At 46.9% G+C, this 23,105-nt stretch overlaps 1 protein-coding gene across 1 annotated transcript; it reads left to right on the top strand.

Annotated features, from left to right (window-relative positions):
* Nucleotide 1: 1 nt before the first annotated feature.
* On the top strand, nt 2-17,771 carry LOC308655590 (PRAME family member 12-like; the record flags this gene model as incomplete). The annotated part of the gene is made up of 4 exons (XM_081305643.1): nt 2-57; nt 15,240-15,548; nt 15,806-16,375; nt 17,222-17,771. 4 exons carry the CDS (start codon nt 2-4, stop codon nt 17,769-17,771), a joined length of 1,485 nt encoding a protein of 494 aa, XP_081161769.1.
* Between the last annotated feature and the right edge of the window lie 5,334 nt (nt 17,772-23,105).

The raw sequence follows: 23,105 nt of genomic DNA, 5'->3' as shown, positions 1-23,105 counted from the left end.
GATGCGGAGCTGTCAGCACTGGCTCAACCTGGAACGTCGTGAAGTCGGCTGTGCCGAGTACTTCTGTCAAGCAGATTGAGACTAGACGCTGATTTTTTTTTTTTTTTTTTTTGGAGGGGGATGGATGAGGGGGACTGCGTTTCTAGTTTGCACACATCCAGGACTGCGAAGAAGGCTGGATGTGTATTTCACTAATTGAATATGGCAGCCGAGAGACGCTGTTTATTTACTGTATACGTCGACCTAGAGTCGGTATGAAATTATCTCTAATCTTGGGTGTGTCGTTTTATGAATGGAAGCACTTTACTAGGTCTAGTATTTTTTTGAATAGCCTCTGAACTGACCTTAAAACTGACGATTTTATGGAATGTCAGCAAAATGACTATTTTATTGTTTGATGCACTATTTTAGTTGTCCTTAGCTATATTCTAATTCCAGGTGAAGCAATTATAAGCATTATGAGAGGTAAAATTTAGTTATTTTCAGTATTAATTTGGGTGGGTATTCCCTCCTTGTGGCTTGTTTCGGTCCTAACTGGAGGTGTAAAATGCAGTCTGTAGCAGGTAGCTCCTTTTATGCACCAGATCTTTTATTACTGAACTAGCAACTAGCCTTTTCACCTTTAAAAACTGTGCCAAGTCATAATCATATTGTGTATACACTTGGAGATGGTGCTGTTAAATCTAAAGGAAAAAAAATTTAAATTGTTTAAAAGTAAAAATTAAAGGGCTGGGGATATAGATCAGTAGTAGAGAGCCTCTGGGTTCATTCCCCTGGACCACAAAAATGAATGAAAGATGAATAAATGGACTGGCATGGTGACACATGACTGTAATCCGGCAGCTCAGGAAGTTGAGGCAGGAGGAGTCAAAGTTCAGGTCCAGCCTCAGCAACTCAGTGAGGCCCTAAGCAATTTAGCAAGACCTTGTCTCAAAATAAAAATACATAGGGCTAGGGATGTGGCTCAGTGATTAACCATCCTTGGGTTCAGTCCCCAGTACCAAAAAGGAATAAAAAAATAAAGTTTTAAGGAAAATTAGCGTTCAGCATCCAGAAGAGTGTAGATTTGGGGAGCACAAGGCTGTTTACCTGCAGAGATCTCCGGATAAACTTTTCCAAGTAGTAGATTTCACATGCCACCTGCTGGTAGCTCAGAAGTCGTGGCATGAGTTTTTATAAGCATTACTACCATTGACTATTTTTGAGTGGTATTTTTCAAAACCCAGTACTGTAAAATGATGTTTGAGTATAAATATTTGTGCTGTGATTTTTTAAATAATGTGCATATTAATTGATTTCAAAACTGTAAAAGAAGTTTAGTACTGGGTTAGCTTTTTGTTATTGTAACCAAAATGCCTGACATAAAGAACTTAAAACAGAGAGCTGGGCAGGGTGGCACACGCCTGTAATCCCAGCAGTTCAGGAGGCTAAGATAGGAGGATCACTACTTCAAAGCCAGCCTCAGTAAAAGTGAGGCACTAAGCAACTCAGTGAGACCCTGTCTCTAAAATACAAAATAGGGCTGTGGATGTGACTCAGTGGCTCAGTGCCCCTGAGTTGAATCCCTGGAAGCCCAACACCAAAAAAAAAAAAAAAAAAAAAAAAAAACAGAAAAATTAAATGGGCATGAAAGTGCCCACTGTGAACCCAGGAGGTTGAGGCAGGAGGATCACAAGTTCCAGGCCAGCTTGGAACCTTAGTGAAATCCTGTCTCAAAATTTGAAAAATAAAATAAAAATGGACTGTGGAGTAGCTCAATGGCAGAGGAACCCCTGGGTTCAATCTTCAGTCCCAGGAAAAAAAAAAAACAAGGCAGAAGATTTCTCTTGGCTCCCAGCTGGAGAGCCTCAGCCAGGGTTAGCCAGCTCCACTGTTCTGGCCCCTGAGTGAGGCAGAACAACATGGCCCAAGGGCCTGGTGGAGCAGAGCTGCTCAGCTCCTGGAAACCAGAAAGCAGAGGAAGCAAGAAAGAGGTCTGCAACAAAACACAACCCCCCAGGGGCCAGCCGCCCAGTGATCTACCTGCTCCAGGCACGCCCCCCCCCCTTACAGTTAGAGCTCAGTAACCCACTCAAATTGTTAGCTCCTCCAGTAGATTAAACACTGAGGGGTTACAGCCTCACTGCCTAAGCCCCACCTCTGACCTTGCTGCACTGGGGATCATGGTTTTTTGTTTTTTCAAAACATGAACTTTCAGGGGAACATTTCTAGATCCAAACCATAAGAAGTCCTTTCAAATACTACAGTAGGATATTTAAAATAAATGTCTAACTTGATTTGCTCTCTCAAAGCAAACAAGACTTAAAAAAATAATTTTAGACTTAAATGAGTGAGATTTATTTCTTTAAATAATCATTCAGTATAGTAAAATGTTAGCTGGGCATGGTGGCTCATGCCTGTCATCCCAGCAACTCCGGAGGCTGAGGCAGGGGATCCCAAGTTCAAAGTCAACCTCCCCAATATGGCAAAGCCCTGAACAACTTAGTGAGAACCTGTGTTAAAATTAAAACAAACAACAACAAAAACAGGGCAGAGAGGGTGGACTGGGAATGTGGTTCAAAGGTAAAATGGCCCCAATTCAATTCTCAAAAGGTGGGGACTGGGGATGTGACTCAGTGTAAAGTGCCCCAGGGTTCAATTCCCATTACCAGAAGAAAAGAAAGAACAGGAGGAAGGGGAAGTAGAGGAAGGAGGAGAAGGAGAAGCGAAGCCAGATTTTAAGGACAGGTAGTTAATGTAGTTAGGTAAATTGGGTCAAATATCAAGTTCCATAAAGAAAATGGAGACCATAGTGGGAATGGAAGAAGAGGGTGTCCAATCTGAGCCTCGGAAACCAGAACAACACCTAGGGAAATTGAATGTTAATGTCCCTAAGGCCTGGGGCTCATCCCAGAGACCTGTTCAGGAAGTAGCTCCCAGCAAACAGGGAGATGCTAATCCAACCACCCCAGGCCCTTCCTGCCCAGATCACTCTTCCCCTTGCTCCTCCCTGGCCCATCCCTCCACCTATTTCCCACGTTTTGGCCTTCCCTCCTGCATCCCCCACCACTGCAGGATGGAGGGAAACAAAGGACAGGGATGTGGGAGGACTAAAAGTAGACCTTAGCTATAAAAAAGGGGAGAACCCCTTCCACAGATTCCGCCTTTTGGGTCCCCTTCTTCCTCTGGGGGGAAGTCATTTCTGCTGTCCTTTAATAAAGCCTTCTGTTAAACCACGATGCAGAGAAGACCCCCGACTCCAATTTTAAATCAACTTAAAGCAAGCTTGTAATTCTGGCCGGCCTGGACTCTCTCTGGATACCCGTGAGTTAGAGGACACTGCCCCAGCTCTCTAGGAACAAGGTTTTATAGCACAAAAAGTTGCAAAGGGGTGGGGGGGTCTTGAAACTTACAGATTACAGGATTTTGTCAAATATAATACAAAGGCAGGTAGTAGGTTAATGATCTACATGGCTCAACATTTCAAGTTAGGGAGTAAATTTAGATCCCAACGCCAGAATTTATTAGGTCCCGCTAAGGTTTCAGAGAGTGTTGTTATCTGGTCAGGGAAAGCCAGACATGGGTGAGTTCCAGGCATGGGCAGGCATTCCAAGCAAGTTTAGAAATTGCAGTAATTTATAGTAAAACAGAAATGACCTTTTCATGTCTTTGTGACAAGATGACTCCCAATCTTTTTTTTTTTTAAATGAGAAAGGAAGAAAGTAGAGAAGAGAGAAAAGGAACACATTTTTTTTTTTTTAGAGAGAGAGGAGAGAGAGAATTTTAATATTTATTTTTCATTTTTTGGCAGACACAACATCGTTGTTTGTATGTGGTGCTGAGGATCGAACCCGGGCCGCACACATGCCAGGCGAGCGCGCTACCCCTTGAGCCACATCCCCAGCCCAACTCCCAATCTTAAAATGGAATTAGACTGGACTCATCTCCTTCCCCTGTTCCCTCTCCCCTTGCCTCGATGGGCCTCTCTGGAGTTATACTTCGGCATTCGGGGAAGCAAGGACTCCTCAGTTATCAGAAGGAGAAACCAACATTAGACCTGGAAGCCTACCCTTATGGTTTTTTTTTAACATAGACTGGATTTTGTTTTTTTTTTGTTTTGTTTTGTTTTGGTTTAGAGTAGTTTTAAAACCACAGCAAAACTGAGCAGAAGCTCCACGCTTCCCAAGTCCCTCTGCCTCCCCAGCCTCCCCCAGGACCAGCATCTCACACCAGAGTGGTACATATGCTATGATTCATGCCTCTGAGAAACTGATGTGACTCCATTTTTGAAAACAGCTTCTACCTCAAGGCCAGTCCAGAGGGAGGGGGTGTGACCCTTGTCCTTGGAAAAACCCACAAAGCACTCCTAGGCATATTCCCACCCTGCTGAGTTGTTTGTTTGCTAATAACAGGAGAGATCTGCAGCACCAGGTGTCCCTGACTCAGTTAGGCTAGGTGAGGACCCATAGCAACCCCCTAGCAACCACCAATCAGCATGAAACAGGGAAAATACCTGGAATGCCAGATGACCCCCCAGTAGTCTTGGTGGTTGATAACATGTTGGGAAACCATGTAGTTTAGTACATACACCCCTCACGGATTAAACCAATCAGTTCAAAGGAATCCCCCTCTTGAACTAAGATCCACTTGTTCCCACCAGTGATTGTGCTAATCAATGTTAAGAATTGTTTGATTTTCCTGCGGTGTGTGATGATTTGCTGTGTGACGTTGTGACACATAGAGTATCCCCCAAAACCTATAAAATCTCACTGAACAACGGACCAGGACTCACTCCCTAGGACCACTGCATCAGAAACGGTTGTGAGTCCAGGCTCGAGCTTGCAATAAAGACTCTTGTGTGATTGTATCAGATTCGGCTCCTGGAAGTCTATTGGGGTCCCATGAATCTGGCATTATACCTCTACTGTGACACATCAGTGTTATGCAAAGTCCTGAGTTGACTCCGGTTCTAGAGTCTACACTTCTGGGGTTAGAAATGCCCAACGACATGGTATCCACCATTATAGTGTCACAGAGAATAATTCACAGCTTACAGCCCCTGGGTGCTCCAGCTGTTCAGCCCTCTCTCCCACCCAAACCTGGCAACCACTGGGCTTTATCTTGTGCCCCTGGTTTTGTGTCTTCAGGAATGTCTACAGTACACCACCCTCGGTTGGCTTCCCTCCCTGGTGACTGCACTTCAGGTCCCCTGCACCTTTTCACAGCTGTGTGGACCATTTTGTGTGTCTCCATTCCCCAACTGCAGGACATCTTGTGCCACTGAACAGAGCAGCTGAGGTCCCCACCCGACCCCTGGGGCAGCTTCACTCATGTGGTGAATACCTGGAGCTCCAGGCTAGATCATGGGCTAAGGATGTTTTCCAGCTGTTTACTGGACAATCTCACCTGATAGATGGAGCTGCCCCTTGAAGGGTAGGGGCTGTGTATCCATCTCCCTTAGAGCTGAGCATGGAACCTGAGGCTATGGTCACTACATGAGTGCATGTGTGAGTGTGTGTGTGAGTGTGTGTGTGAGTGTGTGTGTATGTGTGTGTGAATGTGTGTGTGTGCATGCATGTGTGTATGAAAGTCCAGCAATTCTAAGGGCCCACATGGGCAACCTTAACTCAGTTTTCATACGTTCTTTCCCCACGTAATGCAAAACCACACTCTCCCTGTAAAAGGTCCAGTAATGCAGACACCTTCCCTGGCCTTGCCCTTCATCCTGTACCAAGCATGGGTACCTCTTGGCTTCTCAATGCCTTCTCCCTGTTTTTAGCTCCATCTCTCTTGAATCTTGTTTCATCTTCTCTCATAGATCATTTTTGCCAATTTAGAAACAATTTTCCATTGAAAACAAGGAAGAAAATGAAAACAAAGAAAAACCTTTCTCGATCTCCACCCCCCCCCCCCACCCAGCCACCTATTCATTCCTGCCTAGGGGACCTTCTTAGCCTTCCCTTCTCTCTCTCTGAATCTCCCATATATTTTTTGTGGGGTGGGTGGGTACTTGGGATTTAATCCAGGGGCGTTTAACCACTGAGCCATGTCCCCAGCCCTTTTTATGTTTTATTTTTATTTTTTTTAAATAGTATCTTTTTTTAAAATGATAGCTTTATTGTTTTTTTATTTTTAAAGAGAGAGAGAATTTTAATATTAATATTTATTTTTTAGTTTTCGGCGGACACAACATCTTTGTTGGTATGTGGTGCTGAGGATCGAACCCAGGCCGCATGCATGCCAGGCAAGCACGCTACCACTTGAGCCACATCCCCAGCCCTATGTTTTATTTTTGAAACAAGGTCTTACTGAGTGGCTGAGGCTAATTTTGAACCTGTGGCCCTCCTGTCTCAGTCTCCTGTAGCTGGGGTTAACAGGAATGCACCATCTTACCTGGCAGACAAATATTTCTCCGGTGTCAATTGAGATGATTCTTATTTTTTTTCTTTATTCCATTGATATGGTTAATCAATGAAATTGTTATTCAAATATGAAACGAGATTTGTATTCCAGGTTTATTCCAAGTGTTAAGCCAATCTTGCAGTGTAAGGGTCTGGCGGAGCGTCGGAGAAAGAGACCACACAAGAGACTGGCTCCATGCAATTGGCAAAAGGGGATTTATTGATTCAGGAAGGTTCCAGGTTCACTCAGGAAGATAGAGCAGCCCAGAGCCCAGAGCAGAGGTCAAGCAGAGCTTAAGTACACTTTTTGGAGAGGGCGGAGGACTTTGCATGCATCAGAACAAATCATCATGAGGCGCAGGAAAATTGAACAACAACTCTGATACATGATTAGTCCATTCATTGGCGGGAACAGTCTGGGCAGGGGTGATTGGTCATTCCTAAGCGGGGTACACATTTAAACTGATTGGTTTTGGAGCCTAGATGCCGTGCTATTTGGAGCCCTTAGCTATTGAACAACCAGGGGACCAGAAGAAATATTTACTGGGAAGTTCAGGTATTGTCCTAACAGCTACAGAGATTACAGGTTCCGGGGGTAGCAGAGGAGTTGTAACAATGCCTTGTCTTTTACTTTTTAGCCCAGGCCTCGCCATTTAGAGACTTTACAATGCCCGGTCTTTTACATTTTAACTCAGACTTTTGCAGCTTAGAATCGGCTTAGAAATTTTACCTTTACAGCAGGGGCTGGGGATGTGGCTCAAGTGGTAGCGCGCGCTTGCCTGGCATGTGTGGGGCCTGGGTTCGATCCTCAGCAAACATACAAAACAAAGATGTTGTGTCCATTGAAAATTATAAAAATAAATAAATATTAAAATTATCTCTCTCAAAAAAAAAATGTTTACTTATTTAAAAAAAGCAATCTTGCATTCCTGCCATCTCAACCCCTAATCAATCTTGCCTGGTGTTGGTCTGTATACTGCCAGAGGCAATTTCTTTCTCGCCCTTCCTTCCTTCCTTCCTTTCTCCTCCCCTACCTTCCATTTCTTTCTTTTTTTCTCCTTTTTTCTCCTTTCTTTTCCTCCCCCTGCTGAGAGCCATTGCCAAGTAGGAATGACGCATCGAGATTTCCTTGCCAGCGTACCCCATGTTGCTTAGAGGAAGGACTCGTGGAAATGGACATTTGAAGTGACATTGCATGTATGTTTGAGAAAGGTGACCCTGCTCAAGGACCAGGGTGGATCGGGGTTTAAGGAGGATCCTACTGGATTAGGGCAGATCAGGTTTTAGGGAGTATCCCGCTCCTTGGGTTTACGGCGTTCCTGGTTTAGAACAATCTGGGTTTAGGGCAGTTCCAGGTTTAAGGTTATTGCTGCTGGGAATAGGGCGTATCCTGCTGCCTGAGTTCCCCTTGAGTTCTCCTGGAATTCAGAAAGTATTTGGGATTAAAAGCCTGGTGGAGTACTTGAATTTGGCGGCAGAACTTGGATTTCCCCAGAACGTGTGAGTTCGGGAATAAAGAGTTGCTGTTTGAATCTACAAAGCTGTGAGTGGCTCGTGATCTTGTGCCCAGCCAGACTGCAGCATCCCCCTGCCTTTCTTTCTTCCTTCCTTCCCTCTCTCCCTCTCTCTCTCCCTCCTTTCCTCCCTTCTTTCCTTTTCCCCTGTATGAAGGATTGAATTCTGGAGTTCTCTGTCACCAAGCTCCATCTCTGCCCTTTTTATCTTTTCTTGTTTTATTCTGAGACAGGGTCTCACTAAGCTGCTGAGGCTAGCCTGGATCTTGCCATCTCCTGCCAGCTTCTCTGAGTTTCTGGGGTTACAGGGGTGAGCCACCTTGCTTGACTGTCGAAGGCAAATTTACCCGGACCTCAAAGTCAGAAAAAAAAACAACAACAACAACAACAAAAAATTGAACTTCACTAAAGAAGTTCTGTTAATACCAGAAACCTGCACTGGGACCCTCAGGCTTGTCTCAGGGCTGGCAGCCTCCCAGCAAGAAATCCAAATGTGAGTCTGAAGATACTTCTGGAATCTGTAAAGCCCCTAACTCACCACTTTCCCCAGAACTAACACAACTGAAAGATTTAATGCTTGAACCTCAGCTTTCTTCTTCAGTGATAAATAAAACTAGTGCCAGAGATTTTCTCTCCCTCTGGAGATAGCCTGCACTCTGCCTTTGTTATGCTCAAATTCGGGACCCCCAAAAGACCACCAGAGACCAAGATGGATGTAAACAGCAAAGAGGTGTTTTTTGCGAGATAGCTTGGTCCTCCGCGTGCACACAGCAACTGGTGATGCTGAGAGGCCCCAGCCCAGGGTTTGCAGCAGTTTTATGCATTCTTTGGAGAAGGCAGGGACTTCACATACATCATAGCATCTCTTAGCAAATCATCACACACCCTGGGAAAATCAAACAACAACTCTAAAACATGATTAGCACATTCACTGGTGGGAACAAGTTGGGTAGGGGTGACTGGTCAGGACAAAAGGGGTATTCATTTGAACTGATTGGTTTAAGCCTAGAGGGGTGTTCATGCTGAATTACATGGTTTTCCAACACCATAAACTACTGGGAGGGTCATCTGGCATCCCAGGTATTTCCCTTTCTCATGCCGATTGGTGGCTGCTAGAGGGTTGCTATGGGTCCCCACCTAGCCTGACTGAGTCAGGGACACCTGGCTCAGCATATCTGTCCTGTTATTTGTAGATAAACAACTAGGAGTGCTCTGTGGGTCTTTCCAAGGACAAAGGTGATGTCCCTTCCTTGGACAGGCTTTGCTCTGAGGTAGAGGCTGGTTTTTCACCTTGAGTGAGTATTCCTTGCTTTACCCCAAAGACATTTTCCTTGAGATTGCACCATTCTCCCTAGAATTTGTATCTACTTTACCAGATAAACCTCTCTCTGCGGCTTAGGGGAAAAAAACAGTGCCAGAGCCAAGTGTGGTGGCAGATACCCATAACACTGGCCACATGGGAGGCTGAGGAAGGAGGACTGCAAATTCAAGGCTGACCTCACCAATTTATCATGGCCCTTAGCAATTTGGCCAGAACTTGTCCCAAAATAAATGAAAGGACTGGGGAGGTAGTTAAGTGGTAAAGCATCACAGGGTTCCATCACCAGCATTTAAAAAGGGTGGGGAGGGGCTGGGGATGTGGCTCAAGTGGTGGTGCGCTTCCCTGGCATGCATGTGGCCCGGGGTTTGATCCTCAGCACCACAAACAAAGATGTTGTCCACGGAAAACTAAAAAATAAATATTAAAAAATATTCTCTCTCTCTCTCTCTCTCTCTCTCTCTCTCTCTAAAAAAAAAAAAATAAAAAGGGTGGGGAGAACGAGGATGGCAGGCCAGAGGGAGGCAGCATTCTTTGTTGGTCTGTGGTCCAGATCTCACCTAGTTGGAATACTGCATCACAGAGAGCATTCGAGGACTCTAAACAGCTACTTTCCACAGAAACCACCAGCACTGTGACCGCGCACAGGGCTCCAGGCCTCAGCATTGGAGCAGGACTGAATACAAAAAAAAGTGGCCTATATACACAATGAAATTTTACTCAGCAATAAAAGAGAATAAAATCATGGCATTTGCAGGTAAATGGACGGCATTGGAGAAGATAATGCTGAGTGAAGTCAGCCAATCCCCCAAAACCAAATGCCATTCTAATGTTTTCTGAGATATAAGGTGAGGGACTCATAGTGGGATAGGGATGGGTAGTTTGGGAGGAATAGATGAACTGTAGATAGGGCAGAGGGGTGGGAGGGGAAGGGAGGGGGCAGGGGATTAGCAAGGATGGTGGAATGTGATGGACATCATTATCCAAAGTAAATTGGCATGAACATAATTTATATACAACCAGAGATATGAAAAAGTGTGCTCTATATGTGTAATAAGAATTGTAATGCATTCTGCTGTCATTTATTTTTAATAAGACAATGACAAAAAAATAAATAAAATAAAAGTGTGGGGTCTGGGGAGACAGAGCCAAACTAAAACACCCTGGTTTCAAATGCCAGTACCATAAGTAAGTAAATAAATGAATCTAGTTATCATAGGGTTTTAAAAAGTAGTTACTATCATATAATATATGTTAAAAACAGCTTTTGCCAGGTGCTGTGTCTTATGCTATAATCCCAACAATTTGGGAGGCTGAGGCAGGAGGATCACAAGTTCAATGCCAGCCTCCGTAATTTATCAAGGCTCCCAGCAACTTAGCGAGATCCTGTCTCAAAAAATAAAAAGGGCTAGGGATGTAGCACAGTGGTAAAGCGGCCCTGGGTTCAAACTCCAGTACCAAAAATAAATAAATAAATAAACAATGGTTTGTGTGGATCTTGGCTGTGAATGCCTATAATCCCAACTACAGAGGCTAGGGCAGGAGGATCTCGAGTTCAAAGCCAGTCTCAACAAAAGTTAGACACTAAGTAACTCAGTGAGATCCTGTCTCTAAATAAAATACAAAATAGGGCTGGGGATGGGGGCTCAGTGGCTGAGTGTCCCTGAGTTTAATCCTCAGTAGCCCCACCCCTGCAAAAAAAAAAACAAAAAAAACAGGCCAGTTTGGGCAACTCAGTGAGTTAGATCTTGTCTCAAAATAAAAACTGAGAAGAGGTGGGGATTGACTCGTGTTAGAACACCCTGGGGTTCAGTCCCCAGTAGTGCAAACAACCAATCAGAACCAAACCAAGATGAAACCAATTTGTTCTTATATTGTATTTTATGAAGTTGTTTTTAAAAGCTCAAACAGAAGTGAATATGTGAGAGAAGGCTTGAGACTGTCGGGAGCAATTATCATAGACCTTTCTCACTGATTTAGTACTTAGAGCCAGTACCCCTGGTTGGGAGGGTTTTTTCCTTTCTTTCTTTCTTTTTGCTGAAATGTTTCATATCCAATGTACCTGAGCATGCCTCCTGTTTGCCCTGCTTCTGTTATGCTCGAATCTGGGACCCCCAAAGACCACCAGATACCCAAGATTGATGTAAGCAGCAAAGAGGTGTTTATTGCGAGATAGCTTGGTCCTCCGCGTGCACACAGCAACTGGTGATGCTGAGAGGCCCCAGCCCAGGGTTTGCAGCAGTTTTATGCATTCTTTCGAGAAGGCAGAGATCCCCACATACATCATAGCATCTCTTAGCAAATCATCACACACCACTGGAAAATCAAATAACAACTCTAACACATGATTAGCACATTCACTGGTGGGAACAAGTTGGGTAGGGGTGATTGATCAGGACAAAAGGGGTATTCATTTGAACTGATTGGTTTAAGCCAAGAGGGGTGTATGTGCTGAACTACATGGTTTCTCAACAAGTTATCAACCACCATAAACTACTGGGAGGATCATCTGGCATCCCAGGTATTTCCATGTCTCATGCTGATTGGTGGCTGCTAGGGGGTTGCTATGGGTCCCCACCTAGCCTGACAGAGTCAGGGACACCTGGCACAGCATATCTGTCCTGTTATTTGTAGATAAACAACTTAGCAGGGTGGGAATGTGCCTAGGAGTGCTCTGTGGGTCTTTCCAAGGACAAAGGTCATGTCTCTTCCTTGGACAGGCTTTGCTCTGAGGTAGAGGCTGGGTTTTAGTGTCTGTAGCAACTCTTTTCCAATTTCTTTTCTACTGAGCCACTTTGTGTGTGTGTGTGTGTATATATATATATATATATATTTAAGACAGGGTCTTATTGAGTTGCTCAGGGCCTCACTAAATTGCTGAGGCCATCCTTGAACTTGCAATCCTCCTGCCTCAGCCTCTGGAGCTACTGGGATTAGAGGTGTGTGCTGCCACGCCTGGCTTCATAAAGCATTTTTGTTTTTTGTTTTTGAGATGGGTTCTCACCCTGCTGACCAGGCTAGCCTGGAGCTCCTTGCTTTAGGGATTGCCCTCCTTCAGCCTCTGGGGCTGCTGGCATAGATGGGATCAAAGAAGTGAGCCATCACACCTAAGAGGTTTTAACTCTAGAACATGTTCACAATATCAGTGTGGCCATGGACCTCTGAACAATGAGCTTTCAGGGGTTTCTCTGTGTCCAAAATCAGATTAAGTCCTTTGGTGTCTCATGCTCAGAACTGAGGGTGACCCTGTGAATGAAACTCTGTGAAAGAAATCCCTGAGAGGATCTCCACCCCACCCAGAATCCCTTCCCCTTCCTGCCTCGAGATCTGCTAAAACCAATCAATAAGCTGAAAATCCAACCAGGATTAATTGGATGAGATTCAATAATCTAGTCAGATATGAGCTTCTGATTGGAAGGGAGGGGTTTGGAGAGGAGGAATAAAAGCTTCAGAGCAGCCAGAGAAGGTTCCAGAGAATCCTGGACCAAGAGTCACTGCCTGGATCTGTTGACACTTGGAGAGCCAGACTGTTCCATCCAGACGTGCAGAGAGGGTAAGGGACAACACCCCCCCCCCAAGGATGCGCCACCCTGTCTACCACAGCCAGTCTGCCCTGGTGACTGCAACCCAGTTTGCCATCACTGCTGATGATGATTCTTAGGGATTGAACCCAAGGATGCTTTACCACTGAGCCTCATCTCCACAGACCTGTGTTTTATTTTGAATCAGGGTCTACCTAAGTTGTTCAACGTCTTGCTGAGGTGCTATGGCTGACCTGCAACTTGACTTTTTCTGGACTCGGGATTGAACTCTGGGCTGCTTAACAAATGAGCCACATCTCCAGCACCTTTTACTTTTTTTTTTTTTTTTTTGGTGGCACAAGGCCTAGAATCTTCCTAATTGCTAAGGCTGGCCTTAAACTTTTGATGTTCCTGCCTCAGCCTCCTAAATTGCTGGGATTACCAGCATGTACCACTGAACCCAATGATTTTTTTTTTCTTTTTTGGGCACCGAGGATTGAACTCAAGGGCACTTGACCATTTGAGCCACATCACCAGCCCTATTTTTATATTTTACTTAGAGACAGGGTCTCACTGAATTGCTTGGACAGGGTCTCACTGAGTTCCTTAGCGCCTCACCATTGCTGAGGCTGGCTTTCAAGATCTTCCTGTCTTAGCCTCCCCAGCTGCTGGCATTACAGGTGTGTGCCACTGCGCCTGACCCAGTGCAAAATTTTCAAGCGAGAGCTATCTATTTGATTTTGAATTGTCTTGACAATTTTCATATGTAGTCTATATTCCTTTATATGACAGTTCATGGAATTTGTGGTATTGTGGTTTTACAAATTATTTTATATTTAGAGCTTAAAACAGGGTGAGGGTGTTGCTCAGTGTTAGAAGAGTTGCCTAGTATGAGGACCTGGGTTCAAACCCCATCACTGCAAAACAAAGGAATATGTGCGAATATATGTGATGTATATATTTTATATCAATGTTTTATTACTGGATTTTGGTGTCACGGTTTGGATAGGATGTATTCTCCCAAAGGTTCAAGTGCTAATGAAAGGGGTGAGACGATTGGGTTATAAGATCCATAGTCAGTACATTCATGTATTTAACGGATTTGATAGGACTACATACTGAGTGATAAACTCTAGGCAGGTGAGGTATGGCTGGAGGAAATAGGTCCCTGTGGGTGTGTCTTCGGGTTTATATTTTTGCAACCAAAGGCTTGGTCCCCATCCTCCATGCTGATCCAATAGCAATGACAAGATATTGAGAAAAAGGAAAAGGTTTATTGTTTTGCTAGCAAAGAGGAAACACAGCGACTAGTGTCCCAAAGCCTGTGCTTCTGCCTATCCTCAGAAACAGGGGGCTTTTATAGAGGTGATTCAAGAAAATGGGATTAGGAAGGAGAGATCAGATGCGGGGGTGGGGAAAACATGTAAGTTTCAAAGCCACAAGGGATATAGTGAAAGCATCCCGTGAACCCCTGTTAAAGTTTCTTGGCACCGTGCCCACCACCTCCAGGCTGCCCTGTACTGATCAGCTTTTCTGAGGCTCTGTTTGGTCATGTTCTTCTGCCTCTTGAGCAATGGAGCTGGCTGTCTGTGGAATGAACCTCTGAAACCAGGAACCCCAAGTAAACTTCCTCTAAGTTCAGCAATCAAAAGTTCTGATTTTCATTTTTGGGGTCCAATGGGGATCTCACCCAAGGCTATATGTGGGCTCAGTAACCTCCTATATCACTGAGCTACCACCCTCAGCACAGCTCCTAAGCTATAGCTATATCTAGATTTACATCTGTGCAAGTGCACATATGTATATAGTTTTGTGTGTGCATGTGTGGTATAGGGAATTGAACCCAGGGCCTCACATGCTCGGCAAGCTCGCTACCACTGAACCACATCTTGAGCCTTGGATAAGGTCTTGCTCAGTTTCCCAGTCTGCCCTTGAACTTGAGGTTCTCATTTTTTTTTAAATCATTTTTTGGTAATGGGGATTGAACTCAGGGTGCTTTACCACTTAGCCACATTCCAGCCCTTTGAATTTTTTATTCGGATTGGATCTCTCACAAGGGCCTTGGGTCTTGTTAAGTTGCTGAGGCTAGACTTGAACTTGTAGTCCTACTGCCTCAGTGTCCCAAGTTGCTAGAATTACAAGCTTGTGCCACCAGGCTGGGCATTGGCCCTGTGACGCTTCGGTTCTCTTTAAGGGGGTCCTAAGTGAGGTTTAGGTTTGGGATGTGGATCAGTGGTAAGGCACTTGCCTGGCATGCATTCAGCCCTTGGTTCACTCCCCAGGATCTCAAAAGTGAGGATGAGTCACCTGTCCATAGGGGGACTGGTGAGCCTTCAGACTCCTTGATAACCAGTGGGATGAGAGTTGGGAGGACCAGAGGTGGACCTGGATACTGGGGATTTGATCCCCACCACCACAGAGCTGTGGCTTACCAGGATTTGGACCTCGGCTGGATGAGAAGGGGTTTTTCAGGCTTGGCCTGAAAGGGTGCCTCTGTTCCCTGCAGATTCAACAGGATGAACTTCGAGACTGAGACCGAGACCGTACCCACACTCCAGGACCTGGTGATACAGAACGTACTCTGCAAACCTGACTTGCCCATCCCCAATCTGGAGTACCTGCCCAGGGTGCTCATCCTGAAGTTGTACAAGGAGGCTATAATGGGGGGTCACAAGGAGTTGCTACAGAAGATGGTGCTGTCCTGCCCCTTGGCCTGTCTGCATGTGGACTACCTGGTGAAGACAGAAGATCTGACCCCCTTAAGAACTCTACTGTATGGGCTATTCTCGCTGATTTTCAACAAGGTTCACCCCAGGTGAGGGGGACCCAGGAAGAGACATGGGGGGGGGCAGGGCAGGGTGAAGGGTGGACCAGGTGGTGCCAGGGAGGAGGCTGCCCTGCCCCCTCCACAGGAAGGGTCCTGGCTGGATTCAAGGAGAAAGGACAAGGAGAAAAATAGGAGAGCAGAGGAGCAGCCGCCCAGAACAAGGGGTTCACTGGGGTCTAAAGCACAAGTTGGAAGTCCGCGGGTCTTTGTCTGTTTTTCGAGCCTCCTTCCCATTTTCTCCATAGGACATGGAAACTGAAAGCAATCGATTTTCGAATGAATCAGGACTGCCCCAATCAGTGGTCCAGAGCCCCACTGGGCGCCTGCTCACAAGAGGCCACATCTCCAAAGGAAAAAGAGAAATGCAGCCAAAGAGCAGCGAAGCCACGCTTGAAGATCTTCATCGAATTCTATCCGGACCCACTCTTCCGAAGATTACTTTTCATCCTCACTGAGTGGGTGGGGGAAGCAAGGAGGGTGTTCCGTATATACTGCAAGAAGCTCCAGCTCGATTCTTACTACGCAGAGTATGAAATCCGGAGGACTGTGTCCTTTTACTACGTGCGGGAACTGGAGGTGAATGCTAACCTCTGGAGTTTGGAAATGATGTTCCGTTTTTGTTTTCTCCTGAGCAAGATGAGGAACCTTCGCGTCCTCCATTTCTCCAACATGAGCCCGCACGACTTCACCAACCGCTCCAAAAACAGGTGGTATTCCCATAGATACAGCTTTCAACTGCGGAAGGTGAAGAGCGTGCGTGAGCTCTACGTGAACAACGTCTTCTTCCTCTGCGGAATGCTGCCCAAAATCCTCCTGTAAGTATGAAGGGTGCGCATTGCCGCAAAAGCCATTTTTGCTTACCGAGCAGTTACAGGGCTTGTGCCACGGGCCATGTCAGGTAAGGAGATGCTGAGGAGTGACCGAGTGACCTCAGGTTCTGGTCCCTGCTCAGTCCTGAAGGATGGTCGCATCACCACCCACACAGAAGCAGAGGGCTGAACCAGGGTGCATGGTCTGGGAAGTGCCACATGCTGGGAAGCCAGCTGGCAGGGACAGGAGCTAGTGAGGTAGGTGAGGTTCCTTCCCTGGGAGGCCTGTCCAGCCAAGGAGGTGGGAGACGGGTAGAGGAGAGGGCGCTGCAGGAGGGAAGCCCCCACACCTGACCTTGCAACAGGGAAGCTCTGTGCTCTCCTGCGGGGAGCAGAGAAGCCGTCCCCAATGCCCCCCTGGAGAAGGCTGTTCTGAGCCTCAGGTGGTGATTCTGGACTTGAGGGTAAGGAGCAGGGATGGAGGGTACAAGGTGTGAGCCCCACAGGTGGACAACCCCGGTGGGTTTCCTTCATCTTGCCTGGGTTTGTCCTTTGTACATGACTCCCCCTGACCTCCTGTGGACAGAGCTGTGGCCTTGGGCTTGGCAGTGAGTGGAGGAGCCTTAGAGATGATGGACCCACCTGGTCACTCAAGTGGTGGTGAAAGGCTCACCCTGAAATGGGTGATGTGTACGAGCAGATTTTGCAACCCGCAGTGTCCTGGGGGGTCCACCATCATCAGAAGGTCAGGGCCACCTTGGGTTTGGGATTAGACAGTTCTCACCTACTATTTCCCACTATATCCACTTGGTGCCTTCATTCTCCGGAAGTAACTCTTTGCTTTCTCTCCAGGAGTCAGACCCCCTTGAAAACACTCTCGCTGAGAGGTTGTCCGCTCAAGGAGAAGGATTTACAGCATCTTTCCATGTGTCCGAGCACTGATCAACTGAAGTATCTGGATCTCAGCTCTTTTTGCATGAAACGTATGAGTCCTGAGCCCCTCCGGATCCTGCTGGAGAAGGTGGCACACACTCTTGAGACCCTGGTCTTAGAGTTTTGTGAGATAACAGAGACCCAGCTAAATGCCATCTCACCAGCCCTGGGTCACTGTTCCCAGCTCAAAACCTTAAGTTTCTATGGGAACCAAATCCCCCTGACTGCTCTTAAGAACCTGCTGAGCCACACCGCTAGCCTGCTGCTGGAACAAGCGAAGTACCCTGCTCCTCTGGAGATCTTTGACGAAATCCTGGGGGATATTTGGACTGAGATCAACCCCATGAAATTTGACCAGGTTCGGGAGGAACTGATGCAGCTGGTGAAGGACATTAGGCCTGTCCACGACATCCAGATTTGTTCTTGCAATTGTATTCTTCACTTCAAACGTACAGATTTTATTGCCTAAAACCCAGTGGCAATTCGGTAGGCAGGGGATTGTTGACATGCACAACACATTAGCTTTCTTGGGCTGGGGGTGAGGCTCAGGTAGAGTGCGCCCTACAGGCATGAGGCCGTGAGTTTGATCTCCAGAACCTCAAGAAATGCTTCTGATAAATTTCTGATGGGGTTCATGTGTGCATATGTCTTCAAGTTTGAGTCCAGTCTTGAAAACTCAGGAAGACCGTCTCAAAATAAGGGCTGAGGATGTAGCTCTGGTCAAATGCCCTGGCTTCAATCCCCAGTACCCCTGAAAAATGGGTTAGGGTTGGCCTTCAGGAAGATAGGTATAAGGGCCTTCATTTTATTATGCTACTTGGTTTTTGGCTCTATTATTCCATAATAAAAATGTACTAAATTTTCCCTAATATGATTTTTGTGTGTGTGTGTGGGGGGGGGGGGTATTGAACCAAAGGGTACTCAACAATTAGGCCACATCCCCAACCCTTTTTAAGACAGGTTCCAAGTTGCATAGGACAGTTAAGTTGCTGAGACTGGCCTTGAACTTGATCCCCCTGCCTCAGTCTCCCAAGCTGCTGGGACCACAGGTGTGTGCTACCACACCCGGCTGCTAATTTGAAATCCTTTGGAAGCATGGGACATAACTGCCATACCTGCCTTGCTGGATTTGAAGCCCTGCTTTTTTTTCTGTGCCTCTGCTCAGGGCCAAGAAGCAAGTCTGAGCTACCAAGACAGACCAGCAGTCCTGTAAGCCTGGTGCTGCCTGCAGATTTGTTCAGGGAAGTGAACGGGAAGGTTAACTCGTAAATATCAGACAACCGTAGCCAAGGTCAGAGGACAGAAACCGCAGGTACTTTAGAATTTTATTTAGTCTGCACTGTGTGACCAGGCTATTTAAAAGGACTTCCAGTTGCCTAATTCAGACACCACTGGAGGTTCAAGGCTACCTTCTGGCATAACTGAGGAACAGGATTCAAGACTAGGATTGTTTTCTGTTTGGTGGGGCTCAAAATGGATTTTTTTATTTGGTCATTTGCTGACAATCTGCCCAGTGTGATCAATAAAGCAGGACACTCCTGGACCCCCTTCCTGTGGATTTAACCAAACCATTTCTCGACTGTTCTTTTTGCCATCAAATAACTCTCTCCTTGCTCCAAGCATCTGCAGCAGCTTCCAGAACGAGTGGACCAGTGTTCCGAAGGGGCTCAGATCTGCAGAATTGTGGCCAGGCCTCCATTTGGGAGGAGTGTGGAGAAAGATCAAAGTGCTGTCACCTTCTGCAGCCACAGCATGTTGCCGAGGTCACTCTCCTTCAAGCAGACTGGCTCTCTCTCCCTCTTGGGGTGAGAATCTGCTACTTGCCAGGCAGGAGCAGCAGCTGGAGCAGGGGTTCAACCGCTGTGGTGACTGGCTCTGGCTGTGGAAGGGGCAGGCAGGGGACTCTCTGCTGTCCCCATATGTCCCCTATTCCCCAATACCAGACTGGCTCCTCCTCCAGGTCTCAGTTGGCATCACCTCAGAGGCCCTCCCTGAACATCCCGTTGTCCACACCATGGTTGTTCCATAGAGGGAATGGATCACAGTTGGCCACATTGCACATTCTTGCTTCTTATAGGTGGCCAGCCCCAGAGACAGGGACTCACCTGCCATCTTCATCCATGAGGACCGTACCTGACCCCCTGTCTAGCCACGCAGGTGCTTAATACATAGTTTTATGACTGAGCTACATCCCAGTCCTTATTTTTTATTTTGACACAGGGTCTCAAGTTGCTAAGGCTGGCCTGCAACCTGTGATCCTCCTGCCTCAGCCTCCTGAGTTACTGGGATTACAGCTATGTACCACAGTGCCCTCTGGTCTTCTCTGTGGCCTGTTGCCCACCAGGGCCTCCCCCTGTTGGGTGCACTTCTCAGCCTGGTGGTCTCAGGAGGGCTGAGCTTCCTACATGACAGTGGCCCCCAAAGGCAGGAAGCACAGCCTGCCAGGTGTGTTAGGCTCCTCTCCAGGGCCCAGTTCAGCAGCACTCCGGCATATTTATATTCTATTCCTCAGAGCAGGGCTGGGGATGTAATTCATTGGCAAATGCCCCAGTCTCACTTGCTGGTAGCAGGCCTTCCCTGGCCCCCGGGGCCCAGCCCCCAGTTCCTTGTTCTGCATGTCAAAGTGGCCAGCTCACAGGGCTGTGATGCAGGCTTGTGGTTTCATGTTTATCTGCCTCAGACATATGTGCCTTTTGGGGAACATCTTGGCCTTCTCGGAGCTTCCTGATAAGGGACGGTCACGGTAACCCAAGAGTAGCAGGTGTTATTCCTCCCCTGTTTTGGCTAAATTTCCACTGCAGTTATAGAAAGTATATAAGGGAACAAACTTGGATAATAAAGCGGCACACATGCCTCCTCCTGGATGAAGAACCTTGGTGTCCTGTGAACTCTTTTAACCCCGACGTCTCTCGCCGGACTCGGTCCATTTCGCCGGACTCGGCACTCACTCCCTTATACCAGGCTCAATTCCTTATAAATTAATAATAATAATAATAAGGAGCACTGGGTGTGGTTGCACATGCCTGTCATCCCAGTGACTGTGGAGACCAAGACAGGAGGACCTCAAATTCTAGGTCAGCCCCAGCTATTAGCAAGGCCTTAAGCAATAGGGAGACCCTATCTCATTAAAAAATTAAAAGGCCAGGACATGTGGCTCAGTGGTAGAGAAGCCCTGGGTTCAATCCCCATTCCGAAAATGAAAAAAGAAAAGTCATTGTCCTGTGGATGCCAGGGAACCACTGAAGCTTCCTGCCTGTCCCATCCAGAGCCCTTGGACTGGCTGTGTCTCACTGGGCACATGACTTCCCCTGTGAGCACCCGTGTCCACGAGGGAAAAGCAGCTAGTAGGACCAGTCTGGCGTGGAGATTTGAAAACTATGGACAGCACTTGGCCTGCGCTAGGAGCTCCCAGTGGCAGCGGGCTTCCCTGGCAGGTACAGGGATGTGGCCATTAAGCTGTAGCTCTCTAGGTCAAGGGAAGGACACTTTGCCACGTGGGTCTGGGCTCAGAGCTGCCTCCACCCATCCCATCTTCTCTACTTTGAAAGTTCTAAGGTTCCAGCTGTAACTTATTTCCTTAATCCACCCTCCCTGATCCCAGGGCTGAGATGGAACCCAGGGCCCTGTGCCTGCTGGGCTGCCCCACCACTGAGCACCCTCACCAGCCATGTCTATCCAGGACTTGCTCTGGGCAAGGAGGTTCACCACCTGTCTCCTCCCCTGCCCAAACAGAAGTCCTGTGGAACCACTGGGAATGAAACTCGGGGCCAGGGCTGCCCATGAGATGTGGAAATGCTTCTTGTTTCTGTTTCTTCTCCTTTTAACATATTTCATTTCTTTTCTGGGCTAGGGGTTGCTCCCTGGTCGCCTCCCATCCTCGGCTGTAACCCCACACACTATCTATAGGCCTCACTCAAGATCCCAGCAGAAGGGAGGGCAGAATTGACGGTGAGCTGACTCGGGGCTTTCAGCGGATCCTCTCTGTGTCCGCAACTCTGTCCTCCCAGCCCCTGTGGCTGCTCAGGCGACGAGAGAGTTGCCCATCGACAGAGGGCTGCGGTCGGAGGCCCCTGCCTGACGTAGAGGGCTGCAGAATCCTGGAGACTCCGACACTCACTTTCCAAATCAGCAACTAACAGATTTCTTTTTTTCTTTCTGATTCTGAGGCAGAAACCACACAGGCTCTAGCATACAAGTAAACAGTTGCTGCACCTGGTGCCATGAGTTCTGAACTCAGGAAGAAAGACACAGAGGTATCCAGGTAGCATTTCCTCAAGAGTCCATTGTCCATTTGCCCCTTTGGAGAAACAGGCCTGGAGAGATCAAAGGACCTGATCACTGCCAGAGCCCTCAAGTCTATGCAGCAGTAAGGACAGGAGTGGGGCTCAGGGGTGGGGGGCTTGCCTAGCAGGATGGAAGCTCTGGGTTCCGTCCTCAGCACTGAAAAATAGACAAATAAAAGCTCCTTAGCAATAAAAGAATGGACTTTTAATATGTGTATTAAGGATGAACCTTGAAACAGTCATACTGAGTGAAAGAAGCCAGACCAAACAGAACAGGAAAGTTCTAGAAAATGCAAGTTATTTTAAAGTGACAGAAAACATACATCTTTGATAACAGCAGCCTTGAAGTCCATGAGGCATTGGCAATAAATTCCCACTGACTGTATCTGCAATATCCATTGAACTTGTGTGATGTTAGTCAGGTCATTAACTGTTTCAAGTTCATTATTTCTGTGCCCTGTCTGTGCTTGCTCTGAAGGATCAAGACACATCACCCCAAAATATGCTGCACTGGCCTAAGGACTAAGTGGAGGAGGACCAAGGGCAACTGAGGCTCCCAGATGCAGGTAGAGTTCTCTGCAAGACAGGGCTGTCCTGGGAGGAAGGCCCCAGGCCTGAGGCCAGCAGGGCAGAACTGTTGTTCTCATGGAAGATAGGGCCAACACCACTGCCGAGAGGAGTCTGCATCTTACTTCTGTCCTGTATTTCCATCCTTCCTACTCACCACTCTGAGCTCACAAGATTCTTGGCTGAATTCATTTCCCAGGGCTGGGGATGTAACTCAGTGGTAGAGCACTTGCCTAGTAGTGTGAAGCCCTGGGTTCCATCCCCAACAATGCAAAAATAATTAATTAATTAATTAATTAATTAATTAATTAATTAAAAGTGAAGAATTCATTTCCCTGCACCTGGAGAATGTAAGGCAGCAGCCGGCTTCTTCAAGTCCAGAGGGAGACAGTCTTCCTCCACTATGCCCCATCAAAGGGCTCTCCCAGCCTCGTGCAGTGGTGCACACCTGGAATCCCAGCAGCTCAGAGGCTGAGGCAGGAGGATTGCAAGTTCAAGGCCAGCCTTAGCCACTTATCAAGGCCCTAATCAACTTAGTGGGATACTTTCTCTAAATAAAAAGCTGGAGATCAAATAAATTTAAATAAAGTGTTCACCCAATATGTCCTGCTCTCTTTGACAAACCCAAAGTCAACCCTTCACCTGGGTTTTTTTTTTTTTTCTTTTTCTTTTTCTTTTTTGGCATGCTGGGTTGAACCCAGGCACACTCTTCCACAGAACTACATCCCCTGCCCTTTTTATTTTATCTTGAGACAAGTTCTAAATTGCTGATGCTGGCCTTGAACTTGCCATCCTTCTTCCTCAGCCTCCCAAGTAGCTGGGATTATTTCAAGGTTGAAGAGTTCAAGTCGTAGGGTGGGGCATGGGTGAAGGCCAATCCTCCCCTCAGGGAACATTGGGCAGATTTTGGAGACATTGTTGGTTGTCTCATCTGGGGAAGGATGCTACTGACA

The sequence above is a fragment of the Spermophilus citellus genome, assembly GCF_964194105.1.
Source record: "Spermophilus citellus genome assembly, chromosome: 9".
NCBI classification, from domain to species: domain Eukaryota; kingdom Metazoa; phylum Chordata; class Mammalia; order Rodentia; family Sciuridae; genus Spermophilus; species Spermophilus citellus.
This window is presented reverse-complemented; position numbering and strand designations above follow the sequence as displayed.